Source organism: Natrix helvetica (assembly GCF_964273705.1).
Source record: "Natrix helvetica genome assembly, chromosome: 1".
NCBI classification, from domain to species: Eukaryota; Metazoa; Chordata; class Lepidosauria; order Squamata; family Natricidae; genus Natrix; species Natrix helvetica.
In genome coordinates this window covers 121232302-121257212 of record NC_138548.1, presented here as the reverse complement: position 1 = coordinate 121257212, position 24911 = coordinate 121232302, and the positions used below count along the sequence as shown (strand labels likewise).

The following is a 24911-nucleotide window of genomic DNA, read 5'->3' as shown; positions in this document are numbered from 1 at the left end:
TGCACACACCCCTGCACTCTGTTTTTGGCCTAGTTGGCTTCCCTGAAGCCTCTTGGGACAAAAAACAGGCCCCTGCACACTCCTTCCACCCCCCGCATGCCCCCTACCCACCCCATGCATCTCCCACATGTGCCCCGCCCCCCACGCATGTGCGGCAGAGACCTGAAAATCAGCTGGCCAGGGGGGGAGGCATTGGTGCATGCGCGGTGGACCTGCGCTGGGGCGACGGCTTGCATGCCCGCAGAAAGGGCTCCACGTGCCACCTAGGTTCGCCATCACAGAACTTGCTCATATTCTTCTTAACTTTTCAAGATCAGTCAAGGCTGGGTATTTTATTTTTCTGCCAAGCATTTGTGTTTGCTACGTATAACTGATTTTATCAATCCAATTTCAAAGACCTCCCAGTGTTCTATGGAAGAAAACATATTTACAGCTCAAACTCCCTTTCAAAGAGCCCTGGGCTTATAAGGCATTGTAAGTGTTCTAACTGCAGGTGCGGATGATACAATATTGTGTCAGAGATGTCTTTTGTGCTTACGGAGAAATGTGATTTTCTCCCTTCTTAGGCCATTGTAGCAAAACATGTCTGTAGTGGAAGTATGTCCCCAGATTGCCGTCCAGGAGAATATAATCTTATTTTACAATGTTACACATTATTTAATTTTGTAAAATAATACATACAATACGTATTTTTAAGAAGATAGTTTCTCCTGCCATGAAAGCAGTTTTCAAATGTACTAGATTAGGGGACTTCTTCAGCCATTGTTAACTTTATAAAACTCTGCAGTTTGTCTTTACCCTCTGTGTTGAAGATATGTGCCAGAGAATGGAATTATGCCACAAAGAAGAGGGAGTCAAACTGTTCTCCAAGGCACCTGAGGGTAGAACAAGAAGCAATGGGTGGAAACTAATCAAGGAGAGAAGCAACTTAGAACTGAGGAGAAGTTTCCTGACAGTGAGAACAATTAATCAGTGGAACAGCTTGCCTCCAGAAATTGTGAATGCCCCAACACTGGAAGTCTTTAAGAAGATGTTGGGTAGCCATTTGTCTGAAATGGTATAGGGTTTCCTGCCTAGGCAGGGGGTTGGACTAGAAGACCTCCAAGGTCCCTTCCAACTCTTCTATTGTATTGTATTGTATTGTATTGTATGCCAAAAAGCAGTATCATAATACATTATTAACCCAGAAAAATCTGTGTAGACCACTGTGAGATGTGGACATAATTATCAGCATTTGATATTTTGGCTGAAGTGTCTTCCATTACTGCCCCGCCTGATTATTAAAGGTGGAATTTCTTTTATATCAACATCTTCCTTTAGCAAATACAGGTGGGGTTCTTTGAGCTACTTTTAACCCTCTTCCAAATTCCAATCTTCGTGCCATCATATGTTATAAAGTACACACATTTCATTTGATTAATAGCCTCTGCTCATAAAGTCAATTGCTTTGGTTAACATTTTCCACATCTTGATTTCTTCCTCTTTGCCCTGTATATGATTCTTTAAAATGTTCACTTACAAGTTATGGTTGTTAATGCAGCATCTAATGCAAGAGTATTGCCAACGAAACATCTCTAAGTATCTTGGAGGTTCAGTATCTGGCCTTCCCTGGTTTTCTTGATGGACTTTTACTCTTCCATTGATAAAGGCAATAAATAGCATAGTTTCCATCTAACAAACTGAAGAGGCAGCAGCCAACTTGGCTCCCAGTGAGAAAATGTTGGCCTAAATTCTCAACTCCTTCACAACAAAAATTTCTCATGAAGGTTTACAACTTAATGTAACATTCCATTGATATCATTCTAAGAAGTGGGCATAATTTCTAGATTACTGTACCAGCCACTTAATCATACGACTGCTACAAGATGAGTTAAATTTCCTCTGTCAAACACAACATGCAGAACTTAATAAGAGTCCTGCTGGATGAGGCCAAAAATCTATCTAATCCACTTCCTAATGCAGGAACTAACTAGAGACATTCAGGAAGGTCAGAAACCGTAGTGAAGACAATGGCTATGATGCTCCCAAGCAGGTGCTGTTTAAATATGCTGACTGTGATTCAGAAGGTAATAAACAGCCCCAAACCTGAAAGCTACTGATCATTTCTTCCTCCATTAGTTTGCTGAATCCTATTTTAACTTGTTTTAAATCGGTGGGCTTCAAATTCTATCAGCCCCAAGTAAAGTGGCCAATAGTTGGACATAGTATGAGCTGCAATCCAACACATGAAGATAATATGCCTGGACCTGACTTAATGAAACTGACATTGGCATTTCAGAGATGGGGTGTTTTTTAATTAACAAATTGAAAGCTAAGAGCAGAGGTCTATTAAATATAAAAGGGTTGTATTTGTCACAACTACTTTCGCCTTCCAGCATGCTCATTCTATCATGCGATACAAGGGTATGAACGTAATTTCTAAGCCAAGATATGGTATGTTGTCAAATGTCTGAGTCATAGCAAATTTCCCCCTACTCATTTTGCTTATGTGAGATGCTTATTTTTCTGAGGTTCCATAACAATCCATAAACACAGTATCACAATCACACAAGATGTGAGGCCACACCTAAAATATCAACTGTATTCTTCAGTTTTGAGCAAGTTGTCATAATGTGTATAATTGTGCACTTTTATTGAATCTCAAAGCAATGTGTAGTAATATGTGTAGCAAAATCATAACTGTCTATTTTGTTTGTTTATTAATTTCTTATGCCACCCATCTCCCCTATAAGCTGACCTTACCCATTCCATATAATGTAGATGCAATTCTGAGATTTGTTTCCAACAAATATACTTAGCTTAATGCTCGCAGAGGAACATTTTCTTCCGTGACTACCTTGCTTGGTATGATGTAGTAAGGGATGAATGATGTAATTAGGCATCTGTATACATCTGCAAACAACCAAGCTCAGAGAACACTCCATGTGTAAGTGCAGACATACATATGTAATCCAAACCGGATTATAAATCTATAATCAGTAGTCTGTGAATCATGGATCCATGCATTCTATTTTGAAATTCTTTTTTTTAAACTTTTTTTATTTTTCCATTTTCATAGCATATAATCACATGTATACTATTACGTAGCCAAAATCATATTGTATTATTAAATGTTTACATCAATTCACCTTACCATCAACTCAGTGGTGGGTTCCGGATCCCGTTCCAACTGGTACGGTTGGAACGGGCCCGGCAGCATCCACATGGACCCGCGTGCATGCATCTTAGCGCCTCTGCAATGCTCCAGCTGTTCAGCAGAGTCTCGCTCAGACGCTGTATGCGCCATGCACGGAAGCGGAAGTGCAGAAGACTAAAAAGATTGGTAAGGAGCTTGGGCGGGTGGGTGGGCCCTCCGGAGCATTGTACCGGAACGGTATCCGGTACTCCGGGCAGACTCTGGTACATCCGTACCAGGGCGTACTGCCTGCAACCCACCACTGCATCAACTCCCCAAAACAATTATTGGCTCTTCTGATCTTCATACACCATATTTGTACCTTATCCATCACTTTCTTCTCCCTCTCTCCTCCCTCTCCCTACCTCCTTTCTTCCCTCTATCATCCTTGTCTTCTCTACTTCCCCTTCCTCTCTCCTTCTCCTCTCTCCCCTTTCCACTCCTCCTTTCTCTCCTCCTCTTCCCCCCTGCCCTCTCTCCTATCACTCTCTTCTTCCCTTACCTCTCTCCTCTCTTCCGCACTCTTCATCTCATTTACTTGGTGTATTTCAGCTTCTGAGCAAGCTCCATTTTATGTTGATGGTATTTATAATTCCTTTTCATCTATTTTGAAATTCTAATTTGCATGGCTCTGAATACTTTACCCCTTGTTAGAAATAGACTTATCTTAATTGTCAATGTTCTTTCAGGGCAGCCCGGGAGTACCAGGAGTGCCAGGAATACCAGGTGAAGCTGGTCTCGCAGGCCTTCCTGGGCCAATGGGACCCCGCGGATTGCCTGGGCCCCCTGGGCCGGGCATTGCAGCAGAATTTGTGAGTACCAAACATTTTGGTATGGTTTACAACAAGGTGCAAAAGGCTGAAGAGCACTGCAATTTCTAGTTTGATCTATTTGTTACTCGTTATTGCTATTACTTAACCATCAACGCCTTTGGTAGTTCACAGGGAAAAATAGTAGAAGTTGACCAAAACTGTAACAATTTGAAATCCAATAGAGTGAGAAGACAGATAAAGTCAAAGAAATACAGGGAGAATGCCGCTTCAGTTCATTTATTATACCCAGAAAGGCTCTGTGTTAAGTTCTTGTTGGTCAGTTTTAGAACTCATGTTGGGCAAGCAGTGATTCGTGGATGCAGTTCTTGGATAAATATGTTTATTGCAAGAACCAGGTTAACCAGCTGTTAAGAAGGAATTCCAAAAACTGCTAAATATGAAATGCAAGCCTCATTTATAGTAAAATCAGGATTTGATTCTTCTGCTTCTTTCTCCCACCCACATGGTGCAACAGTGGGGAGGCCTCCCTCCATCCTTTGTAATGGACAAGGTTGTTTGAGTCTATTTGCTTCTGAAATAGAAGGATGAAGACTAGAAAAGATTAAGGCAGTGGTTTACTGGGAGAGGAGGACATCCTGTGGAAAGCTTTGTTGGAAGATTCTTTAAATGGGGGGATTACTACCCATGCTCAGAGCTCAGGCATGATAAATCTGTCCCCTCATCTTTTTATTCCTTCAATATGAAACACTTCGATCTGTTAGAGCAGGGGTCTTCAACCTTGGCAACTTTAAGACTTATGGACTTCAACTCCCAGAATTCCTTAGCCAGTTCGCTGGCTGATGAATTCTGGGAGTTGAAGTACATAAGTCTTAAAGTAGCTAAGGTTGGAGACCCCTGTGTTAGAGGGAATCAATGTAGGTTGGAAGACCAAGCACAAAAGACAAATCTTTTTGGCAGAAAAGGCTGCTACAGAGGAGAGAAAGGCTATAGTGATGACAATCATAGAAAGGGGAAATTGTGTCATTGATGACATCAATGTGCAAAAAATGGGGTTGAATAGTATTTGTTATGTTATACATATCATATATGTGTGTGTACACATGCACACATGAGCGCACACACGCATGCACACACTTGTATTTTTTATTTTATTTATATCCTACCTTTATTTTTTTATAATAACTCAAAGGGGAAAACATTCCTAATACGTCTTCCTTATCCCATTTTTCCCATAACAACCACCCTGTGAAGAGTGTTAGGCTGAAAAAGAGTGACTGGCCCAGAGTCACCCAGCCGGCTTTCACATCTAAGGTGGGACTAAAACTTACTGTCTCCTGGTTTCTAGCCGGGTGATTTAACCACTAGACGAAACAAACTCAATAACCTAGGAAAAGCGAAAATATTGGGAGATAATAAAAGAAGACTTTAGCTATCAGAAATATACACCGCATCTCAGATCTGTAGGTAGAAAAAATATAACTGAAATTAGAAACATTTAGAAGATGAGCTGTTATCAGTTCAACCAAGATATTAACCAATAGGAAGTAAGATGCAAGAAAGAAAAACACAGTCCTCTGTGTAGGGTTTAACAAGCTAGGAAATCAGCATATGGATTGGGTTGACATTAGGACTATGGTCCTTCCTATCTTCATTCATTGGCTTGTTCCCTTCAAGTATTTATAATTTGTTGGGCGGGGAAAGAGACACATCCTTAACAAAATGACATTTAAAGAAGACTCTTACATGACAACATACTGGTTGACTAATAACTTCTATTACTTTTTAGGTCGACATGGAGGGCTCAGGATTTCCCTTAGTCTCTGGTGGTCCTGGAACCCGTGGGCCAGAAGGTCCTCCGGTAATCCACTTTATATTCCTTTTCATGGATAGGAATATGGATATGCAAGCATACAAAGAGTGACTGAATTTAGCTGTAACTTCTTTCTATTTGCAGGGGCTTCCAGGACTCCCAGGACTCCCAGGGCCTCCAGGACCAAAGGTCTGGATTTTAAAACGTTGGATGCTTTTGCTTCATTACCTGAAACCTTATTAGTTTAGCAGGGTGGCTTTGTCTATTTTAATTTGGAATTGTCTCTGCAAATGATAAGAGGCATGTTATGAGTGAACATTACCATGGCGACAGTCCATCCTGTCAGAGTGTCAATAAGCTGCTCTTCCAAGCTTTCGGATACCCACTGATTCTAAAAAGTTTCCTGTCTTTAGAATACACTTTAATGCTACTTTTTTTCCATTAGCCTATTCAAATTCACTTTGAAATAAATAATGTGTACAGAGCTGGTGCAGTATAGCTGATTGTGCTGTTCTATTCAGAAACTGCACTGATAAGAATGGTACATTTATGCTGTATCTTGCACAAGTCATTGATCTTACCCATGATTTTGCACAAGTAGTTGATAGAGGAATTATGGCAGTGGTGGGTTTCTGCCGGATCGCACCGGATTGCGCGATCCTGTTGGCAAATGAACCCGGAAGTAAGTTCTTGCCCTGCCCCTGTCACAGGACGGCGCTTGCCTGCGCTCCACCAGCTCAGGCGCGACCGGAGAAGTTTCTCTTCTCAGAAATGTCTTCAGTGGAGCGGTGGCAGCCTGGCAGGCTGAGCCTGCGTCCCTTTCAGGAGCTTCACTGAGGAAACTTCTCCAGTTGCACCTGAGCTGGTGGAGCGCAGGCAAGCGTCGTCCCGTCACCAGGGAGACAGTGAGTGAGGTGAATCACGTGGTGGCTCAGATCACATGGGCGCAGCCCGACCGGAGAAGTTTCTTTTCTCAGAAATGTCTTCTCGGGCTGTGCCCGTGCGATCTGAGCCACCACGTGATTCACCTCACTCACTGTCTCCCTGGCGATGGGACGGCGCTTGCCTGCGCTCCACCAGCTCGGACGCGACCGGAGAAGTTTCCTCAGCGGAGCTCCTGAAAGGGACGCAGGCTCAGCCTGCCAGGCTGCCACCGCTCCACTGAAGACATTTCTGAGAAGAGAAACTTCTTCGGTCGCGCCTGAGCTGGTGAAGTGCTAGAAGGGGGGGGGGGGAAGGAACAGAAAAGACAAAAAGGAGAAAGAAAGGGAGAAAGAGGAGGTGGGGGATAGTTGGATCCTTGCTGCTTTCTGAGCTTGGTGGTTTTCTTACAGACATTTCATTACCAAACTAGGTAACATCATCAGTGCTAGAAGGGAGTGGGGTTGTGGGGAAAGGAGGAGGAGGAGAAGTCGAAGGACAAAACGGAAAAAGATAAGGAGGGAGAGGACTGTGGGGTCCTTTGGTGTTCTCTGAACTTGGCTGGCAAGCCACTCCCACCCAGTCACATGGCCGGCAAGCCACTCCCACAAAGGAGGCCACACCCACAGAGTAGGTTCCAAAAAATGTTGAAACCCACCACTGAATTATGGGGACATTCTTTATTATTAGACTAGTGATCCTGTTTTTGGATCATAAATCAGAAATATCTGTTGTTCCCGCAGTCCAAAAGCAAGATAGGTAGACACGCAAGTGGCTTATCTTTCTGTGTTTTATTTAGATCATGTGACACATTGATGCTCCTCATTCATGTGTCCCCCACAAAAAAAGATAATCCTGTGTATATTAAGAAGTATATGTAAAAAAAAAAGAGTCATATATCAGTCTTTTTTTTAACTCTAGGGAGATGAGGGCATCATTGGTCTCCCAGGGTTGCCAGGTGAAAAGGTAAGTTCATGTCGATGTTTGATTAAAATGTTTGATTAAAATAATTATATTTCTCTTCCTTGCTGCTAGCTTAAAGAAATGTTTTATTCATATACTATTTAAAAAATTAGGGCTGTACATACATAAACAATGACCTACAGTAAAAAGGCATTTTGGACTTTGCATGTGTGTGAGCATTGTTCATCTATACTATTCATGAAAGCAACTTGTTATTTTCAAGATATGCCACAAAATGTAAATTAAAAAGGGCACTGTTTTAAGGACTTTTATTTGGTTGGGTGTCTTTAAGAAAAAAAGATACATGCTTAATGATATTTATTTCTTTGTTTGGCTTATTTGTCACCCATCTTATGTACCATAACACTGGGCAGCTCATAATAGCAGCAATAGCCTATAAAAAAAATACAAGCAAGCATGCAAACAAAATAACTTCTGGTGCCCTAAACCACATTCCCCAATACATAAGCAATTAGAGTGAATGAGCTGCAGACTCACACTGTCCCAACACTTGGAAGAAGAGCCTCTAGCACCATTGGGGATGTGCCTATCCCAGGGGTGTCAAACTGGCGGCCCATGGGCCAGATGTGTCACACACAGGCCACATCCATCCCAGCTCCATGAAAGGGGAAAAAACATTGTGATATGTCACATGACATCAATGTGACTCTACAAGTTTGACACCCATGTGCTATCCTAATCCACAGTCAAAGATAATGCACAATCTGATCCAGAAGGGCCAAAATCCCAAAGCCATTCTATCCTGCTAGAGTTCAGTTGAAGCTTGTTTCTTCCCATTCAGACTTTCACATCCTCCAGATATTGGGTCATCACATGAATGTGATTGTCAGCCTGACCTGGGATAGAATTGTACAATTGGTTGTCATCATCATACTGATGATACTGCAATTAGTTCTGTTGAATGATCTCATCCAACGGTTTTATGTAGCTATTTAGGAGGAGCAGTGGGTGACATGAGCCTTAAGATGCACCACATCGCAGGAGTCTGTGATAAACTTTCCCTCCTCTCCAACACTCACCAGAACCGGCCACAAAAAAAAAAAAAAAAAAAAAAAACAGCTTCAAAGCATCAGCCACCCTGAAGCCAGTCTGGAAGGATACTGTGGTTGATGATGCTGAATCTATTCATAATATGGCTCTTAAGGGAGGCTCCACATTTTTTCATACTCACATGGAAATCTGAAATAAATTGGGTGGCTTTTAATTGATAGGAGTGAAGCCACGTTAGCTGTCCCAGGAAAACCTGATAGGAAACACAACTAAATAAGCTAATTCTACTTTACTATAAGGCTCTGTCAATGGAATTTTGGAAGTCGAGAAGTACAGACTTCCCACTGCCATTTTTACCTGCTTGGTGTCAGGGTTCCAAGTAAACCCCTAACGAAAGAAGACTCCCAGGCTTGAGTTTCCTCAAAGTTCCATTTTATTAGAGATATCAAATTGGCACATCTGGGACAACCTGAATCTGTAAGCTTCCAGGTTTTCCCCACCCAAGTGAAAGTTCAAGTCTCTTCTCAGCAACCACATATTCTTCACATGGTCCAATCAGACACCATCCAAACTGGAGATGCCTCCCAGTCACACCACTCCAGGTGCAGGGAAAGATATCCTTGACTCTCTGAGAAAGGAATGTTATTATGACTATATATCTCTCATACTCCATATAATCCCCCCTCCCATTTTCCCACAGTAGAAAATGTGGCAGGCCTGACAGCCCAATGTAAAAGATGGCTTTCAGGCCTGACACTTGGTCCATTTGATCCTTCTTAAGTGTCTTTCTCTTGGCTATTAATTTATTGGGCGCTCCTCCCTCAAATGTCTGATTGTTTCCTACAATGCTAGGCAGCATCTTTTTCCATCACCTTCTAATGTTATCCATACATTACAGGCCATGTGCTTTCATGAAGTCTGAAGAACTTACCGTAATCATTTTTGAAGCCTTAAATATGTTTTAATGGGAATTGAATTGTTAAATTATATTTGTGATGAAAACCAGGACTTTCCCCCCCTTTCCTACAGGGATATCCTGGCTTGCCAGGATTAGATGGTCGCCCTGGATTAGAAGGTTTCCCAGGACCACAAGTGAGTAGAACATTCAGTCCAAGCACTACTCCTTCCAGTTCCCTATGTCTTTAGGAATTATTAGATTGATTTCTTTGAAAGCTTCTAGCACTCGGACCTAGCAGATTATGTTTTTTTTTATTTTAAAAATAGTATTTATTGAATTTTCCAACATTTAAAAGACAAAGCACAAATGTACACTTATACCAGCTTTTCCATATTGGTACCAATATCGTTTGTAACAATCCTATTTACAGAAATTCTATCTCCATTTCTCTATCCTAAATTATATCATTTAGATTATAATAGCATCAAGTCAATATCATCTATTTCCTATACCTTTTACATTCTATATATTATACTTTAACATTTTATACCTTAAGTTTTATGTTTACTCTCAAGCCAGGAATACCATCAATTCTAGATTTGACAGTACTCAGTTTCTTCCCTCTCCTTCATTTCCATAGACAGTCTATCCATTTCTGCACATTCATAGATTTTTCTTCTTATAATCGGGTCTGGAGGAGACCCAGCAGATTATGATAGAAATAACCAGTATACAAAGTTCTCCAGAAAGCATCAAGTAGCAGGGCTGCTGCTGAAAATGGGCATTGATTCCTTATAATGGACATGCATGGTATCTGTTTCCATCTGGTCAATTTAAAGTGACAGTGATATTTCTTCAGTATCTATAAGTGACCACACGTACTTCAAATATTTGTTGTAATGGTGATGGTTGTTTATAGCTTTTAATTCATGTAAGTAGGCTCCATTCATTCATGAGCGAGATCATTTATAAAGGGAGAATAGACCAAGTTGTTGTTCAATCGCTAAGTTGTGCCTGACTTTTTGTGACTCCTTGGACCATAGCATGCCAGGCCCCACTGTCCTCCGCTGTCTCCCAGTAATTTGCCCAAATTCATGTTCATTGCATCAGTGACACTATCTAACCATCTCCTCCTTTGTCATCCTCTTCTCCTTTTACCTTCAATCTATCCCAACATCAACAGCCCTCTCATTAGGTCAGCCAAAGTATTTGAGATGCTTTCATAGACCAAATGAAATGAAAAACAGAAGTCAAACAAGTGAATCAACAGTGACCTTTTAGTTATACCACAGTTTCTGGATCCTAGTTCAGCCCTCCATATGCTACACCACAGTCACTATCATTTGCAGCAATTCCATAGTTGTCCGTTGTGTGAAATTGCCTTATTTCCTAAAAACGTCTTTTTCTCCCTATTTCAGGGACAAAAGGGTGAAGAAGGAAGCCCAGGGTCTAAAGTGAGTACCGTCTAGATTTGAGAAGAAATTATGTTTGTGTGTTGTGTAATACAAAATTTAGATTTTTTTCAACAATTTTGTTGAAGTCTGAAGGACATTACAATTTATCTTGCTTTAAAACTGCACATTTCAAAACTTTTAGTTGATGATTCCTATGACATCTAACAAATATCCCCAATTCACCTATTGCTGAAATATGTGTGCAATCTATATCTTCAGTGGTCTAGTTGGCATTATAAAGCATGAGGAGGATTATCTGTACCCAGCTCTTAGAGAAGACTGAGAGAACTGTTGGCTAGGCAGGAGAATGAATGACTAGCATTAATATGGCTCCATCTTTGAATGCCCCCCAAATAATAGCAACCTATGCAGAACTGAATTTGGCATTAAGTGATATGGATGGAGAATTTTTATATGTTCCCCCAAAATCCAAGTTAAAAATCTAAAATTTGCAAATATTTGTTCTAAACGATACAAGAACAAAATTTGAGCAGAACATATGTCAAGACTTTTTTCTTTCTTTCTTTCTTTAAGGGTGAAAAGGGTCAAGATGGAATAGGACTTCCTGGCCCTCCTGGCCCTCCAGGACAAGCTGTGTACCTGTCTAGTGAGGATGTAAGAATATTTCTACCTTTTACTAACTATATTTTGTTACTCTTCTGGAATAATGTTATCTGCGAGGGGAATGGTACTCCAGAAATTACAATACTTTAATTCTAAATGTTAAGTATTTTATGTTTAACCCAGTGGTGAAATTCATTTTTTTTACTACCGGTTCTGTGGGAGTGGCTTGGTGGGCATGGTGTGGCTTGGTGGGCATGGTGTGGCTTGGTGGGCATGGTTTGGTGAGCATGGCAGGGGAAGGATACAGCAAAATCTCCATTCCCACCCCACTCTAGGGTCAATCAGAGGTGGCATTTGCCAGTTCTGCGAACTACTCAAAATTTCCGCTACCGGTTCTCCAAACTACTCAAAATTTCTGCTACCGGTTCTCCAGAACCTGCTGGGTTTCACCCCTGGCTTAACCCAATATTTCTCAACCTTAGAAACTAACATGTGTGAACTATAACTTCCAGAATTCTAGGAATTGAAGTCCCCACATCTTAAAATTGTTAAGGTTGAGAAAAAGATGCTGTAATCATAAAGATATTACCATACAATCACTGCTATTGTATAGCTAAACATCTAGAATGAAGATACTTTGGGTTGTGGATTTTTTTAAAAAAATTAAATCCCGAATTTCTGAGTTTTCAGGCATATGCCGAATAGAAGTATTTGAAAACACAATTATATGCAGATACAATGCATACAATGCAGATGCAAATTTAAGCGTGCTCATCAGCATTTTATGTTGCTTAACTGCTCTCTTTAAATGTTTTGCTGAACAATCTAAGGAAAAGCAGTTGTGATCTCATGTTTAACAAATGGTTTTATTATTTTTAGAAAACTGTGCCTGTTTTGCCAGGCCCAGAGGTAAGTAGAAAGGAAGGCTTTATAAATATTGCTTCCAGCTTTAGAAACATTTAGTTTTTGTTGCTAGGTGCCTAAAATAGGATTAGATTGCCTGCAACAGTATAAACTTTAGCTTTTCCTAGGTAAATCTGGTCCTTATTTGAATTTTTATTATTAAGATTAAAGCTATGATAATCTTTTCTCAATATAACTCTTAAGAAGTAGGGCTAAATTTCCTCTGTTTTTCCTTTGGGACATCGTGGGATGAGTGGACAGTGTCCTGGAGGTGGTTGAAGAGTAATAGGCATGAAATCTATGATCTGAAGTTGCTTTTCTTTGAAGGTCTTATCTACTTGCCCACTCTGAAAGGATCTACTGTGCTTAGATTTCTCCTGAAGGCATTCTAGGGAGTGTTCTGTGTTCTGCATATTTTGAAACTGTTCTATTATGTTCTCGAAAGGGACCATCTGAGGTCTCTTTAGAACAAACATACATGGATTATGAAGTGGTGCTACATGGGTATCCCACATGATGTAATTTCAAGCTTTTGAAATTGCCCTTGAAGTACCCTTGAAGTGCTGTTATAATTAAGGGAGGATCTTCCATTATAATGAAAAATAATAGTTTTTGAACCTTGGCAATGAGGAAAAGCTGTTGCGTAGTGGTGAAGAATTAGGCAGGTAACAATTGGGCATGTAATGAAATGAAACCAAACAAGTATGTGTTATCGGGGGTATTGAAAAGCTGTCTTCTTTCTCTTTTCCTTTTCAGCATGTTAAAGGGAACTTTAGTTTGCAGAACTATTAAAATTGCCTGGATGCTCCTCTGTGTCAGGAGCTAAGAGAGTTATTATATTTTTCAGGCCACAGAAATATTTCTGAGCTTTCCTTTGATCTTAAAGCTCTTCTCTCCTCTCCTCCTGTCCTATTTTTTTCATGTCCTTTATAAGTTATTCAAATTTGTAGCTAGAAAACTTCATTATCTGTCTATCTGTCAGTCACGCAATTAATCACCTTCTACAGGAAGAGAATGCAGGATAGCATTCTATGCTCTGAGGTAGCCAAACTGTTTACAAACTCCAAGAAACAAACAGTTTAATAATAAATCTTCAGGAAACCATGATATTTAGGGCAATATTTCTCCAGCAGGTTCTATTTCAAAGTAGGTTAATGAAGGAAAGAAGGCCCTAGTAGTTTACCACATGCTTTAATGTGCCATAGGAGATGCATATGCAGTTAATAAAAGTGCTCAAAAATAAAATTGCTCCATTAGCCTCATGAAAGAATCGGACATGAGATTTGTCAACCTTCCTCTTTAGGGAGCCAAGGGACCAAAAGGTGACTCGGGAACTCCAGGTTTACAAGGCTATCCTGGACTGAAGGTAAGATTGTATAAAGTACTTTTAAAAAAGAAATCTGGGTTGAAAAATCATTATCATAGTGGAAAATTGTCTCTTACCCAAGACGTTTTTAGTTTGCTTCTAATTTTACTATTGCTGTATATCAGACTCTGTTTCTATCATCAGAAGTGCCATTCCTGGCTCATTTTCACCCTTAAATTAAGTTTCCCTTAAAAGTCTTCCTTGTTAGAATAATATTAGCAAGCGTTTTCATTGGTTGGAATTTGTGGAAAAGCTAAATGGAAAATGAAGCAGGAGAAATTGGATTTGATGATGTGCTGGTAATTGAATTTCTGGAAAACAAGAAGAGTATAACTAAAAATAACTGATTAAATGGCTAGTGCTACTAGTCAGATTCCTCTATTTACAATGTCTTTTGTATGGTATTTTATTTTTTCCTTTGTTAAATGAGCAGTATCTCTTACTTGTGTGATCATTGGTGGGGGGGGGGAAACCCCATTTTATTGCAAGATTACCTAACTGCGATATTCACGTTATTTCCACTGTAGAAATTTACAGCAAAGATATACATAATGTGCAAATACTTTAGGAAATACCATATTTAAGATTGGTTTAGTTAGATACTACGTTCTCTTGTACAAATTGTACTGACCATGTCGCTGCACGATCACCCTAACATAGTAAAAAAGCACAATCAGAAGTAAAAATTATAAGAGTTTTTAGCCAAAATGCATGATTCGTCTCATTCCTGTATTGCAGCTTTTACAGTACACGCAACTTGCTTACTGAATAATTTATTTTAAAAATATGAGAGTTGGGATAATATTTTATTTAGCTTCAGAATAATAATTGCAGTCAGTACTTAATTTGTGTCAGGAATGGGAGTATATATGCCTTGGGCATAAGTGCAAAAATATTGTTTGGTACTTTGGAATCCAGTTTAATTTCTCGTTGCTTTATAAAAGGATTGCATTGTACTAAAGAGATGCTTATAATGTGTGCTGCATTTGCCCTGGGAATGATATAAACCGCTGTTTCCTTCTTGTGTTTTGCCCCCTGGACAGGGTGAAAAAGGAGAGCCAGGAGTTATAACTAGGTTTGATGGAACAATCCTTGCATCTGAAGCAAAAGGAGAAAAGGTATAGCTTTTTTCTTTTGCTTACATTTGAAAAATTGTTTCCCAATTACTATTGCTTTTGTGCAGCAAGATACTAAAGGATCTGCTTCTCACATAGTAAAGGACTTCCTTGTAAGAGAAAGAAAGGAAAGAGGGCCCCTAACTCAGCTTCTGACATAAAACCTCAGTTGGCTTTAAGATTCTTTAAATCTATCTTCCTATTCGAAGTTATTTACAGATTACGCTAAACTTCACTTCTTGTAATTCTGTGGTAATTAGGCGATGCTGAAAGAGGAAGTCTCATACAGAGGTGTCTAGTTAGGGGGAACTGTTCCAAAAATGATGTGCCTTGCTGACCATACACCCTTTTATTTATAGGGTGAACCAGGCCCAAGCGGACTCATGGGACCAGCAGTAAGTTATAAATGGTATCTTTGCTTTTATGCAAGGAATTAATTCCAGAATTAAGCACTCTTCACAATGCTTATTATTTCATTTTCTTTTGACTCATGAAACTTTAAAAATTACTGTATTTTTCGGAGCATAAGATGCACCGTTTTCAACCAAAAAAGAGGGTGAAAATCTGGGTGCGTCTTATACACTGAATACAGCAATTCTGGCCTCCCGAACCCCCGCCCCCTTTGCAAAAATGGACATGCAGAGGGTTTGGGAGGCTTACAGAGTGCAAAACCTTTTTTTAAAAAAAATTACCTCTTCAAAATCATGGTGCGTCTTATACTCCGGTGCGTCTTATACTCCGAAAAACATGGTATTCTCGTAATTGTTCTGACTGTGATTTAAATACTGCTGCACCCTTTCTCTTTATTTTGGTAGGCACAGTTAGGAAATCTTATGGATAGATTATGAAAGTAAAGTCTGCAATAAAATATTGTAGGCATCCTCACCTGAAAGTGACTGAAACCTGCCAGTCAGACCTAGTTAAACCTAAAAAGCCCAGGACAGCCATTTCTATCCTATGTCCTGTGTTATTTTTCATACTGAAGCTTAGTTTTTTCATGCTTGCTTTAATATATCCAAATCAGGGCATTTCCTTGACCTCTGTAATTTCCCCAGGAGCCTTAGTACTATTTTTTGTTCAATTGCTTCATTTGACCTTGATTTTGCCAGGACTCAGGCAAGTTTTTTCTGTTGGAAGGAACAGTGACATAGCCCTTCTGCTTCCTGCTGGGTTTATGAATCCTGTGATATAAATAGAAAATAACATTGCAGTGATTCTGGGTCTTCCCATTTAAACATCTCTTTCTATCTTTTTAAATAGAGTTTTCCGTTTTGCTTTCTTTTAGGGGCCACCTGGGCGATATGGACGGAAGGGAGAACTTGGCTTTCCTGGAAGACCTGTAAGAATTTTCATTTTTATCTATCTAGTTATTATTTTATTTATATGCCACCCATTACTCCATTAAGGTTTTAGTCTCTTTCTGAGATATACAATAATACAATAATAATACAATAGTAGAGTTGGAAGGGACCTTGGAGGTCTTCTAGTCCAACCCCCTGCCTAGGCAGGAAATCCTATATCGTTTCAGACAAATAGCGATCCAACATCTTCTTAAAGACTTCCAGTGTTGGGGCATTCACAACTTCTGGAGGCAAGCTGTTCCACTGATTAATTATTCTGTCAGGAAATTTCTCCTCAGTTCTAAGTTGCTTCTCTCCTTGATTAGTTTCCACCCATTGCTTCTTGTTCTACCCTCAGGTGCCTTGGAGAATAGTTTGACTCCCTCTTCTTTGTGGCAACCCCTGTACAATCTATATTCTTTTCTGTAAATGAAGAGGAAAAGAAAATGTTCAACTCATTGCTCTTATTTTCTTGAAAATTATGTATATTTTCTTGAAAATGAACAATGAATCAATAAAAAGAGGAATGCAGGCAACTGCTCCAGGAAATAAATGCCCATGCCATGATCTATAGTATCTGTGCGAACTAAAAGTAACTCCTTTTCCAACCACTATTCTCAGAGACTCTTAAGCAAAATTCATGAAGAGGAAATGCAGGGAATTTCAAGAATCCAGCAACTGAACTATTGTCCCTTTACAACCAATATATTCTAAAGTCATTTGGATAAACTCTTCTTTGTTGTATTTTTATTGCTTTTCTGTGAACTGGTAGACTGGTGAATCAATTCAGTGACAATAATGAGTGAACTACCTCCTGAATCCTTATTAGAACTCATGAGTCTTCTTAGCTATTCCTCTCCAGAGCAGAATTTTGGCTCTATACAGATACAGCTATGTCAACTTCGTGGTATTTTTCTATCTTCCTATAAGCACATGGCTATATCACTACAATGGCGCCCTTTCTTTTAGGGCCTGTCCTTTTCCAGCCAGGATCCAGCTGCTCAATAAAATAATCCCACTAGCCCACAATTTGACTTACATGGCACATCTGCAGCTGTTGTTGGAATGACTTTCTAGTGTATGTTGCACTTCAGCTAGATTCTCTGGCAGTGTCAAAAGAGCACTAAGGAAGGAGAGCAGCTGTCACACAAGGCACCAGCCAGAATCATCCATGAGCATCTCTCCAGGGCCAAGAGTGTCCTTCACGCTTTTTGGCTATCCTCCAGTGGTCAAGCCTGAGCTTCTTTAGCTTATCCACCCATTCGAGACAAACTGTAACATACTTGTTCTCCCTCATGAGTTTTTTAGACACAAGAATGGTCTCCACAAATTGCTTACAAATAAATGCACAGCCATTTCTTCTTTCCACTTTTTTGCTCTGCATCCATTAGAAGCAGGAAAGATGATAGTGGCTGAGCTGTTGGTATATGACTTCCCTTCTCACATTATGTCATTTCTGCAATCATTGTAACAGAATGTAATTTATTTATTTACAAGTTTGTAAATTTTAAATTGTACGTGTTTTATTTTGATTGCTTTGTTTCACTATAAATGTATTTGAAAGATTATATTTCATTATACTTTGCCTTTTATAATCTACGTCTGTATGAGGTTCATTCATAAGTTGCAGGTAACGTAAGATCTTTAATCTACTGAATAAGTCATCCATACCGCCACCTTTCTGATGTTGAAAGATTAGCTTCATATGCATGTATAATCCGAGATGTAGATATATAAGTGAAGTAGATTGATAGAGATAATGTTTTGTTGCATTGCTTTTCTTTTTTCCTTTCACTCTTTTTTCTTCTCTGTTCTCTGTTATTAAATAAATAAATCCAATTATAAATAAGCAAATGCAGTATTTTCTTTTTGTGGATATTTGATTGCATTTTATCCAGCTATTCCTCACCATCTTTTGAAGGCAATTCCATTGATTTGTTGATCCTTTCAGGGGCGGCCTGGCATGAATGGATTGAAAGGAGAAAAAGGTGACCCAGCTGACTTAAGCGGAGCACTGGGCTTAAGGGTAAGTAAGCAATTTTTTGAACAATAAGAAAAGAATAGATGTGCTGCATCAGACCAGGGGCCTCTCCAGTAGCTTTCTATGTCCCATGGTGGCTTACCAGGTTTATTTGGGAAACTCAGAAACGCAGGCTGTACAATAAAATCTGTTTGCCATTGTTCCCCTCTAGCAGTTGGCATTCAAATATGCAGCTTGTATATTGCAATTTGTCAGTTCCATTTAAATCCATTTGAATACAATTCCAAAAAGCTGGAATTTGGTATAGTGGCTAAGGCACCAGGCTAGAAATCAACAGATCTTGAGTTCTAGTCCCACCTTAGAAAAGTAGACTAGCTGCGTGGCCTCAATCCAGCCCCTCATTTTTAGCTCTAGGAAGGAGGCAGTGGCAAATGATTTTCAAAACTCTTGCCAAAAAAACCTGTAGAGATATAGCCAACCAGTTGCCAGAGCCAAGCCTGACTTAGAGGGACATAATTATATTGCACCTTAGGCTGAAGGATGGTGGGCAGCGATGCTGTCTGCTTTCAGCCAGTATTTAGTGAAGCTTCTCACGTTCTATTATTGAGAGAAAAGATTGGGGGGGGGGGGAGGAGAAAAAGGTGAAGTTACAACAACATGAAATGTAGCCTTCATTTACTTTGGTCCAGCATAGACAGTTGCTCGATGTTTGGCCAAGCTTTTTGACAGTCAAGTCCCTCTACTATAAAAGTACAACTTCATAGGGAATATAGTCAGTGGTGGGACTCAAATAATTTAACAACCGGTTCTCTGCCCTAATGATTTCTTCCAACAATCAGTTCACCAAACTGCTCAGAAAGTTAACAACCAGTTCTGCCGAAGTGGTGGGAACTGGCTGAATCCCACCCCTGAATATAGTTTGCTCTGAAGAGTCTGCTCTCCCCTTTGGTTGCCTGAGGTCTAAGCAATGGGAAGCAGCACACAATCAGGGAGAAAAGAAGCAGCAATGACTCCACTTGTGGGTCCCCATGTTCTAATCCAGTAATATGAATCCCCACAGATTTCTCAAACACACTGAGTAAGCAGCCATCTGCTAGTGCAGACTAATGGAAGGGGATACATTGCTGTATTCTTTGCAAAGCTGCAGCAAGCAATTTTTTTTTTAATCTATGACTGATGGAATGATACACAAAATTGTATGTTTTCATCGTTGCCTATGCTGCAACGATGTTGTGTTTAGGTAGAGTTGAGTGGCTGCTGATGTATTGCATTCCCTCGGTCCTCTGTTTAATATTTCACCCTATTAAACGTAATGAATGTCATGGTTTTTTTCCCCTAGGGTCCTCCTGGCCCCCCAGGGCCTCCAGGCCCCCCAGGCAGCCCTGTACCGGTTTATGAGAATAATGTGAGTAATAGCTAAAATACACCTCATATTCCAGGAAACTAAGGGGATATATTGTTTTAGGGCAGAAAATGGAATGCCTAATTCTCTTTACAGCCTCATGCTTTGGTAGAAACTTTATTATTATTGTTGTTGTTTCAGGCATTTAGTGATTTGGGCCCTCCAGGACCTCCAGGATTGCCTGGTAAGAAAGTCCTAGATCTGGATAAAAGAAGTGGGAGGTGGATTCAAGAAGGCCTACAACCATGGGGGTTCTCGCCCACGTTTTACCCTTGAATTGGGGGCTAGTTGCAATAGGGCAGTGTTTTTCAACCTTGGCCACTTTAAAATGTGTGGACTTCAACTCCCAGAATTCCCCAGCCAGGGGAATTCTGGGAGTTGGATTCCTGCTTCCACTAACGCTGCATATGGGTCACGTTGGCTGAGTCTGATGGAAGATGTGATTCAAAACATTTGGGAGGAACCCAAGTGGGAAATACTGTGATAGAAACGTAACAGGTTTTTTTCCCCTTCTCCTTTGGAATGTCTTGAGTTGCCATTAAAAAAAAAAAACTTTCCCCCCATCTAGTAGTTTTTGTATCAGAATCGTTGCATTGTTTAAAACCTAAAGGTTTTTTAAATAATTTTGTTTTGAAGGAAGCCACAATTTACGCTTATGTTTACAGGGCTGTTTAAATGAACAGTTTCTGAACATTTGGTTTTGTGTTAGATTTCACTGGGGTTTGGAATGTGATGCTTTCTCAGTAGTTCTTGGGGTGCCAAGCCTTATGCCAGTTTCTATTTCAGGCTACGATGGTCAGAAGGGAGAAAAAGGTGAAGAGGGTCTTCCAGGGCCACCAGGTAAGATTCCCTAAAATAGGATACATATTTAATTTCACATTATCAAGACTTGTCATGAATCATACAAAAATGGAAAGATACTTTGATTTCAACAATGGGTGACTGATTGCAAAAGCTGATGGAGTTAGCAGAGATGGCTAAATTGAATGCTTTAATCAAAGGGCGCAGCTAACTTAGTTTCCACTTGGAAACCATTTCTGGACTTTGTCCTTGAGGTGTCAAAAATGAAACTTTGATTTGAAGTTTTGTTGATTAGATAGGTTTGTTGTTATAATAATGATTAATATATATGATTACATAAAAGTTGGCATTATATGGTATGTTATTACCAATGGTGGGCTGCAGTCAGTTTGCACCGGTTCAAGCGAACTGGATATTAAGATTCTGCTTAGTTCTGCCAACCAGCAAATCCCACCACTGGCTGCCCCCCCCCCGTGCCACACCACTGCCCCACCCCCATGCCCTCCACCCCACCCCCCTGGGGTTGCCATTCAGGGCAGGGGCCTGACTTGGGGCCACACTGATCACCTGGGACGCTGTGAAAGTGTGAATTAACCTACAGTGCCAATCAGCTGGGAGGTTGCCATCCACCCTGCAGCCCAAAAGAAGAACCATGTGACTACCAGTTTTTTTAAAAAAAAATTCAGTCAGACCTTCCAACTTCGTCAGATCTCCCCCCCCCCAAGAAGTTGGAATGTCTCACTGAACTTTTTTTAAACTGGAAGTCACATGGTCTTTTTTTGTTGCCCTGCATGTAGGAAAACAGAGCTGGAAGGCAGGTTAGTCAGAGAATGGGATGGAGTGGCAGTGAGGATTTTGCATTATCATTGGTGTAGAATGGGGTGGGAGTGAGGAATTCGCATTATCAATGGTCTGGGATGGCGTGGAAGTCAGAAGTTTGCATTATCATTGGTCTGGAATGGGGTGGAAGTGAAGATTTTGCATTATGATTGCTTATAAGTAAATAAGAACCAGTAAAAGAGGGATGGAAAAATCCCTATCTGTAGATCAGCGTTTTTCAGTCTTGGCAAGTTTAAGATGAGTGAACTTCATGCTGCCTTGGAAATTCTGGAATTGAAGTCCATGCACCTTAAAATTGCCAAAGTTGAGAAGCATGGATCTACACTGCAGTTTAGGATTTCCCATTCCTGATTTATTTAGAGTTCAGTTGTTGTTTCCCTAACAAATAGTGATTAAGTATAAGTATAGTATAAATCTTTACTACGGTCAAAGACCAGCAATACACATTACGTTTTACAATATGTTAAAAAGTCCTGACACTAAGATATAATTAAAAAGTATTGACGTTAAAAGTGGAAAATAACATACATATTCTCAAATTGTTCGGGTCACTCCCTGGTTTACCTGGGTGCAAAGCCGATAAGTATGGGAGTAAATACAATGGTCCAGAAATTGTTAGAGATATGTCCAAATAATTGGTACAAGATGACAATTATACTTCTGTAACCAATTTTTTTTCTTGTGGACATTGTGGCAACACAGAATTTTGCCACTGCATACGTGGTAGCCGGGTTTGTGCCCTGGAAGAGAAAGCCTACATAAAAATTGTCTGCCCTCCCTGGCAATCTCTCTAATAAGGGGAGAATATATGCAGACCTACAAGCTCTGTATAGCTCACAGTGTAATAGAACATGTGAGATATCTTCCACTTCTCCTTTACCACATATACAAACCCGTTCTGCTATTGGAGTTCTCTTATACCTGCCCTGGAGGAGTGCTGAAGGAAGAATGTTAAATCTGGCTCTGAAGAAAGCTATTATTTGTTTTGGGAAAATCAGGTCATTTAGATATCTTGCCGATTCCCACACACCTTGTTTGATTCTGCCCTTATTGTGGAGAGGCAACCTATTTAGTTTTTCTTGAAACTCCATGTCCTTCATTCTATTGATTACTACTTGCTTTGCTTGGTCAAAGCCTAGAGACTTTAATAATACTGGTGAGAGCCCATAAGAGCCCAGCTTGTGATCAATTGCCTGTTTCCAGGGGGAGGGGAAGTTGTCAGTCAACACTAGTGGGGACAGTTCCTCTGGAAAGAAATGCATTTTAAGCCAATGAATGATCAACATCTTCCAGGCTCTTACCTGAATTTGAGGCATGCCTGTCTCAATTCTTAACTGGGCATTTGGAGTTCCTTTGGGTGCAGCTAAGGTGGCTCACAGGAATTTGGTTTGTAGCAAGTCTTTCTTTGCAAGGATTCCTGTTTGTGCCCTATATAGAATTTGTGCCAATGTTTTGGCCTCAAAAAGTTTTAAGGCAGCAGGTACTAACTGACCTCCGCCTGTGTAAAATAAATGCTTAATTGCATTTGAGGACCTATTGGCTGCTTGCAATGTGTGATCCAGGTGTGCCTTCCATGTCCCTTGCGAGTGGAAAACCACCCGAAGGTATCTAAATGTTCTAACCTGTTCCAAACTATGTCCTTCTATTTTCCAGGGGTATTGGCTAGGTCTTTTAGCAAAAACTAAAATTCTTGATTTATCAAAGTTAAGGACCAGCTTGTTTTGCCTGCAATAGCCAAGTGTTGCCCTAATTGCTCTCTTCTACAGGAGTTTGTGAAATAATAGCGGCATCATTAGCATATAAGAGAAAGAACGTTGGTCTTACCTGAACGTTTTTTTCTGGAGTAGTGGAGGGAGGGGTCACAGCAGGGTTAACACAGCCTGATTGGTCCATTTGACTGAGAGAAAACTTCTTAACCTTCGCCTTCTCCCGTTGGTTCCCAGTTTCCGCGATGTCACGGCCAGCAACTGCAATTCAAACACAAACAAGAACAAGCCCCCCCGGGGCCTCCCGATTCTACACCTCCCGGACCCTGTCTAACTAACTAACTAGGGCGGGAAATGTGACCCCTCCCTCCACTACTCCAGAAAAAAACGTTCAGGTAAGACCAACGTTCTTTTTCCAGTAGAGTGGAGGGAGGGGTCACAGCAGGGACATACCCACGCTACGTCCCCGGGCGGGCCGACTGGGTCCCAGGTGAAGAATCGGCCACCACCCTCTGAAGGACCCTCCGGCCAAAGGATGCCTCAGCCGAGGCATAAGTATCCAAACGATAGTGCCTAATAAAAGGTGTGGGGGAAGCCCAGGCCGCCGCCCTACAAATATCCTCGAAAGGTGCCCTGGTGGCCCAAGCCGCCGAAGTAGCCGCACTGCGGGTGGAGTGCGCAGTGATCCCCGATGGGGGAGTCTTCCCAGAAGCCCCGTAAGCCTCAACTATGGCCAACCTAATCCATCGTCCGATGGTGGAAGAAGACACCTTACATCCTAACGAGCCCGGACGAAAGGAAACAAATAACGCTTCCGTCCTCCTAATGCCCTCAGTTCGCTTTAGGTAAATGCGAACAGCCCGGCGAACGTCCAGCTTATGCCACACCAACTCCCGCTCTCTCGAGGGATTGGGACAAAAATTCGGGAGCACGACCTCCTGGGCCCTGTGAAACTGTGAATTCACCTTCGGAATGAACGAAGGATCCAAGCGAAGGACCACCCTGTCCTGGTGTATTACACACAGGTCACTGCGTGAAGAAAGGGCCCCCAACTCTGAAATGCGCCTGGCCGATGTAATGGCCACTAAAAACACCACCTTAAGGGTAAGCAGACGCATGTGTACCGTCCTAAGTGGTTCGAACGGGGAGCTCGTCAGAGCCTGGAGAACCAGGGTCAGATCCCAGGTTGGAAACCTATGAACCGGAGGCGGGCGGATGTTAGCCGCCCCCTTCAGAAAACGCTTAATCAGTGGAGACCGGGAAAGGACGGGGGAACCCTCCCCCCCCAGAATGGTGGCCAAAGCCGCCACTTGACGCCGGAGCGTATTATGCGACAAGCCATCCTCCAACCCCTTCTGGAGGAACTCCAACACGTTTGGGACGGTAGCCCTAGAAGGATCCAACCCCAAAGGGATGCACCACTTCGCAAACGCTTTCCATGTGGCATTGTAAATTCTAACCGTGGACGGCCTCCTAGACGCCTCTAAGGTGGCTATGACTCCTGACGAAAGTCTCTGCCCCCTCAGGATCCTCCGTTCAAGAGCCAGGCGGTCAGATGGAGCCACTGAGGCCCTGGGTGATGTAAAGCCCCCTGACTCAGAACGACCTCCCCCGGGGGAATCCTCCAGGGGTCTGCTACCGACAGCTGGACCAGGTCCGCGAACCAGGGTCTCCTCGGCCAGTATGGTGCTAACAGAATAACGAGAGCCCTCTCTGTGACTATCTTCCCTATCGTACGGGGAACGAGGGGAAGGGGAGGAAAGGCATAAAGGAGACCCGGGGGCCATCGGCTCCTGAGAGCATCCGCTCCTTCCGCCGACGGGGACTGGAACCGGGTAAAGAACCGGGGCAGCTGAGCGTTGTCGGGGGAGGCGAACAGATCCACCCG

General features: G+C 41.4%; 1 protein-coding gene across 4 annotated transcripts in view; it reads left to right on the top strand.

Moving 5' to 3' along the window:
• Positions 1–24911, top strand: part of COL18A1 (collagen type XVIII alpha 1 chain) — a 219505-nt gene that overhangs the window by 158016 nt on the left and 36578 nt on the right. For all 4 annotated transcript variants that reach the window (XM_081962588.1, XM_081962587.1, XM_081962586.1 and 1 more), the window contains 16 exons: positions 3865–3987; positions 5735–5806; positions 5903–5947; positions 7601–7645; positions 9683–9745; positions 10970–11005; positions 11540–11620; positions 12449–12478; positions 13776–13838; positions 14882–14956; positions 15313–15348; positions 16239–16292; positions 18245–18319; positions 19614–19679; positions 19818–19860; positions 20463–20516. In XM_081962588.1, coding sequence (XP_081818714.1) covers positions 3865–3987; positions 5735–5806; positions 5903–5947; positions 7601–7645; positions 9683–9745; positions 10970–11005; positions 11540–11620; positions 12449–12478; positions 13776–13838; positions 14882–14956; positions 15313–15348; positions 16239–16292; positions 18245–18319; positions 19614–19679; positions 19818–19860; positions 20463–20516 — 961 coding nt within the window. The remainder of the gene's footprint in view (positions 1–3864; positions 3988–5734; positions 5807–5902; positions 5948–7600; positions 7646–9682; positions 9746–10969; positions 11006–11539; positions 11621–12448; positions 12479–13775; positions 13839–14881; positions 14957–15312; positions 15349–16238; positions 16293–18244; positions 18320–19613; positions 19680–19817; positions 19861–20462; positions 20517–24911) is intronic.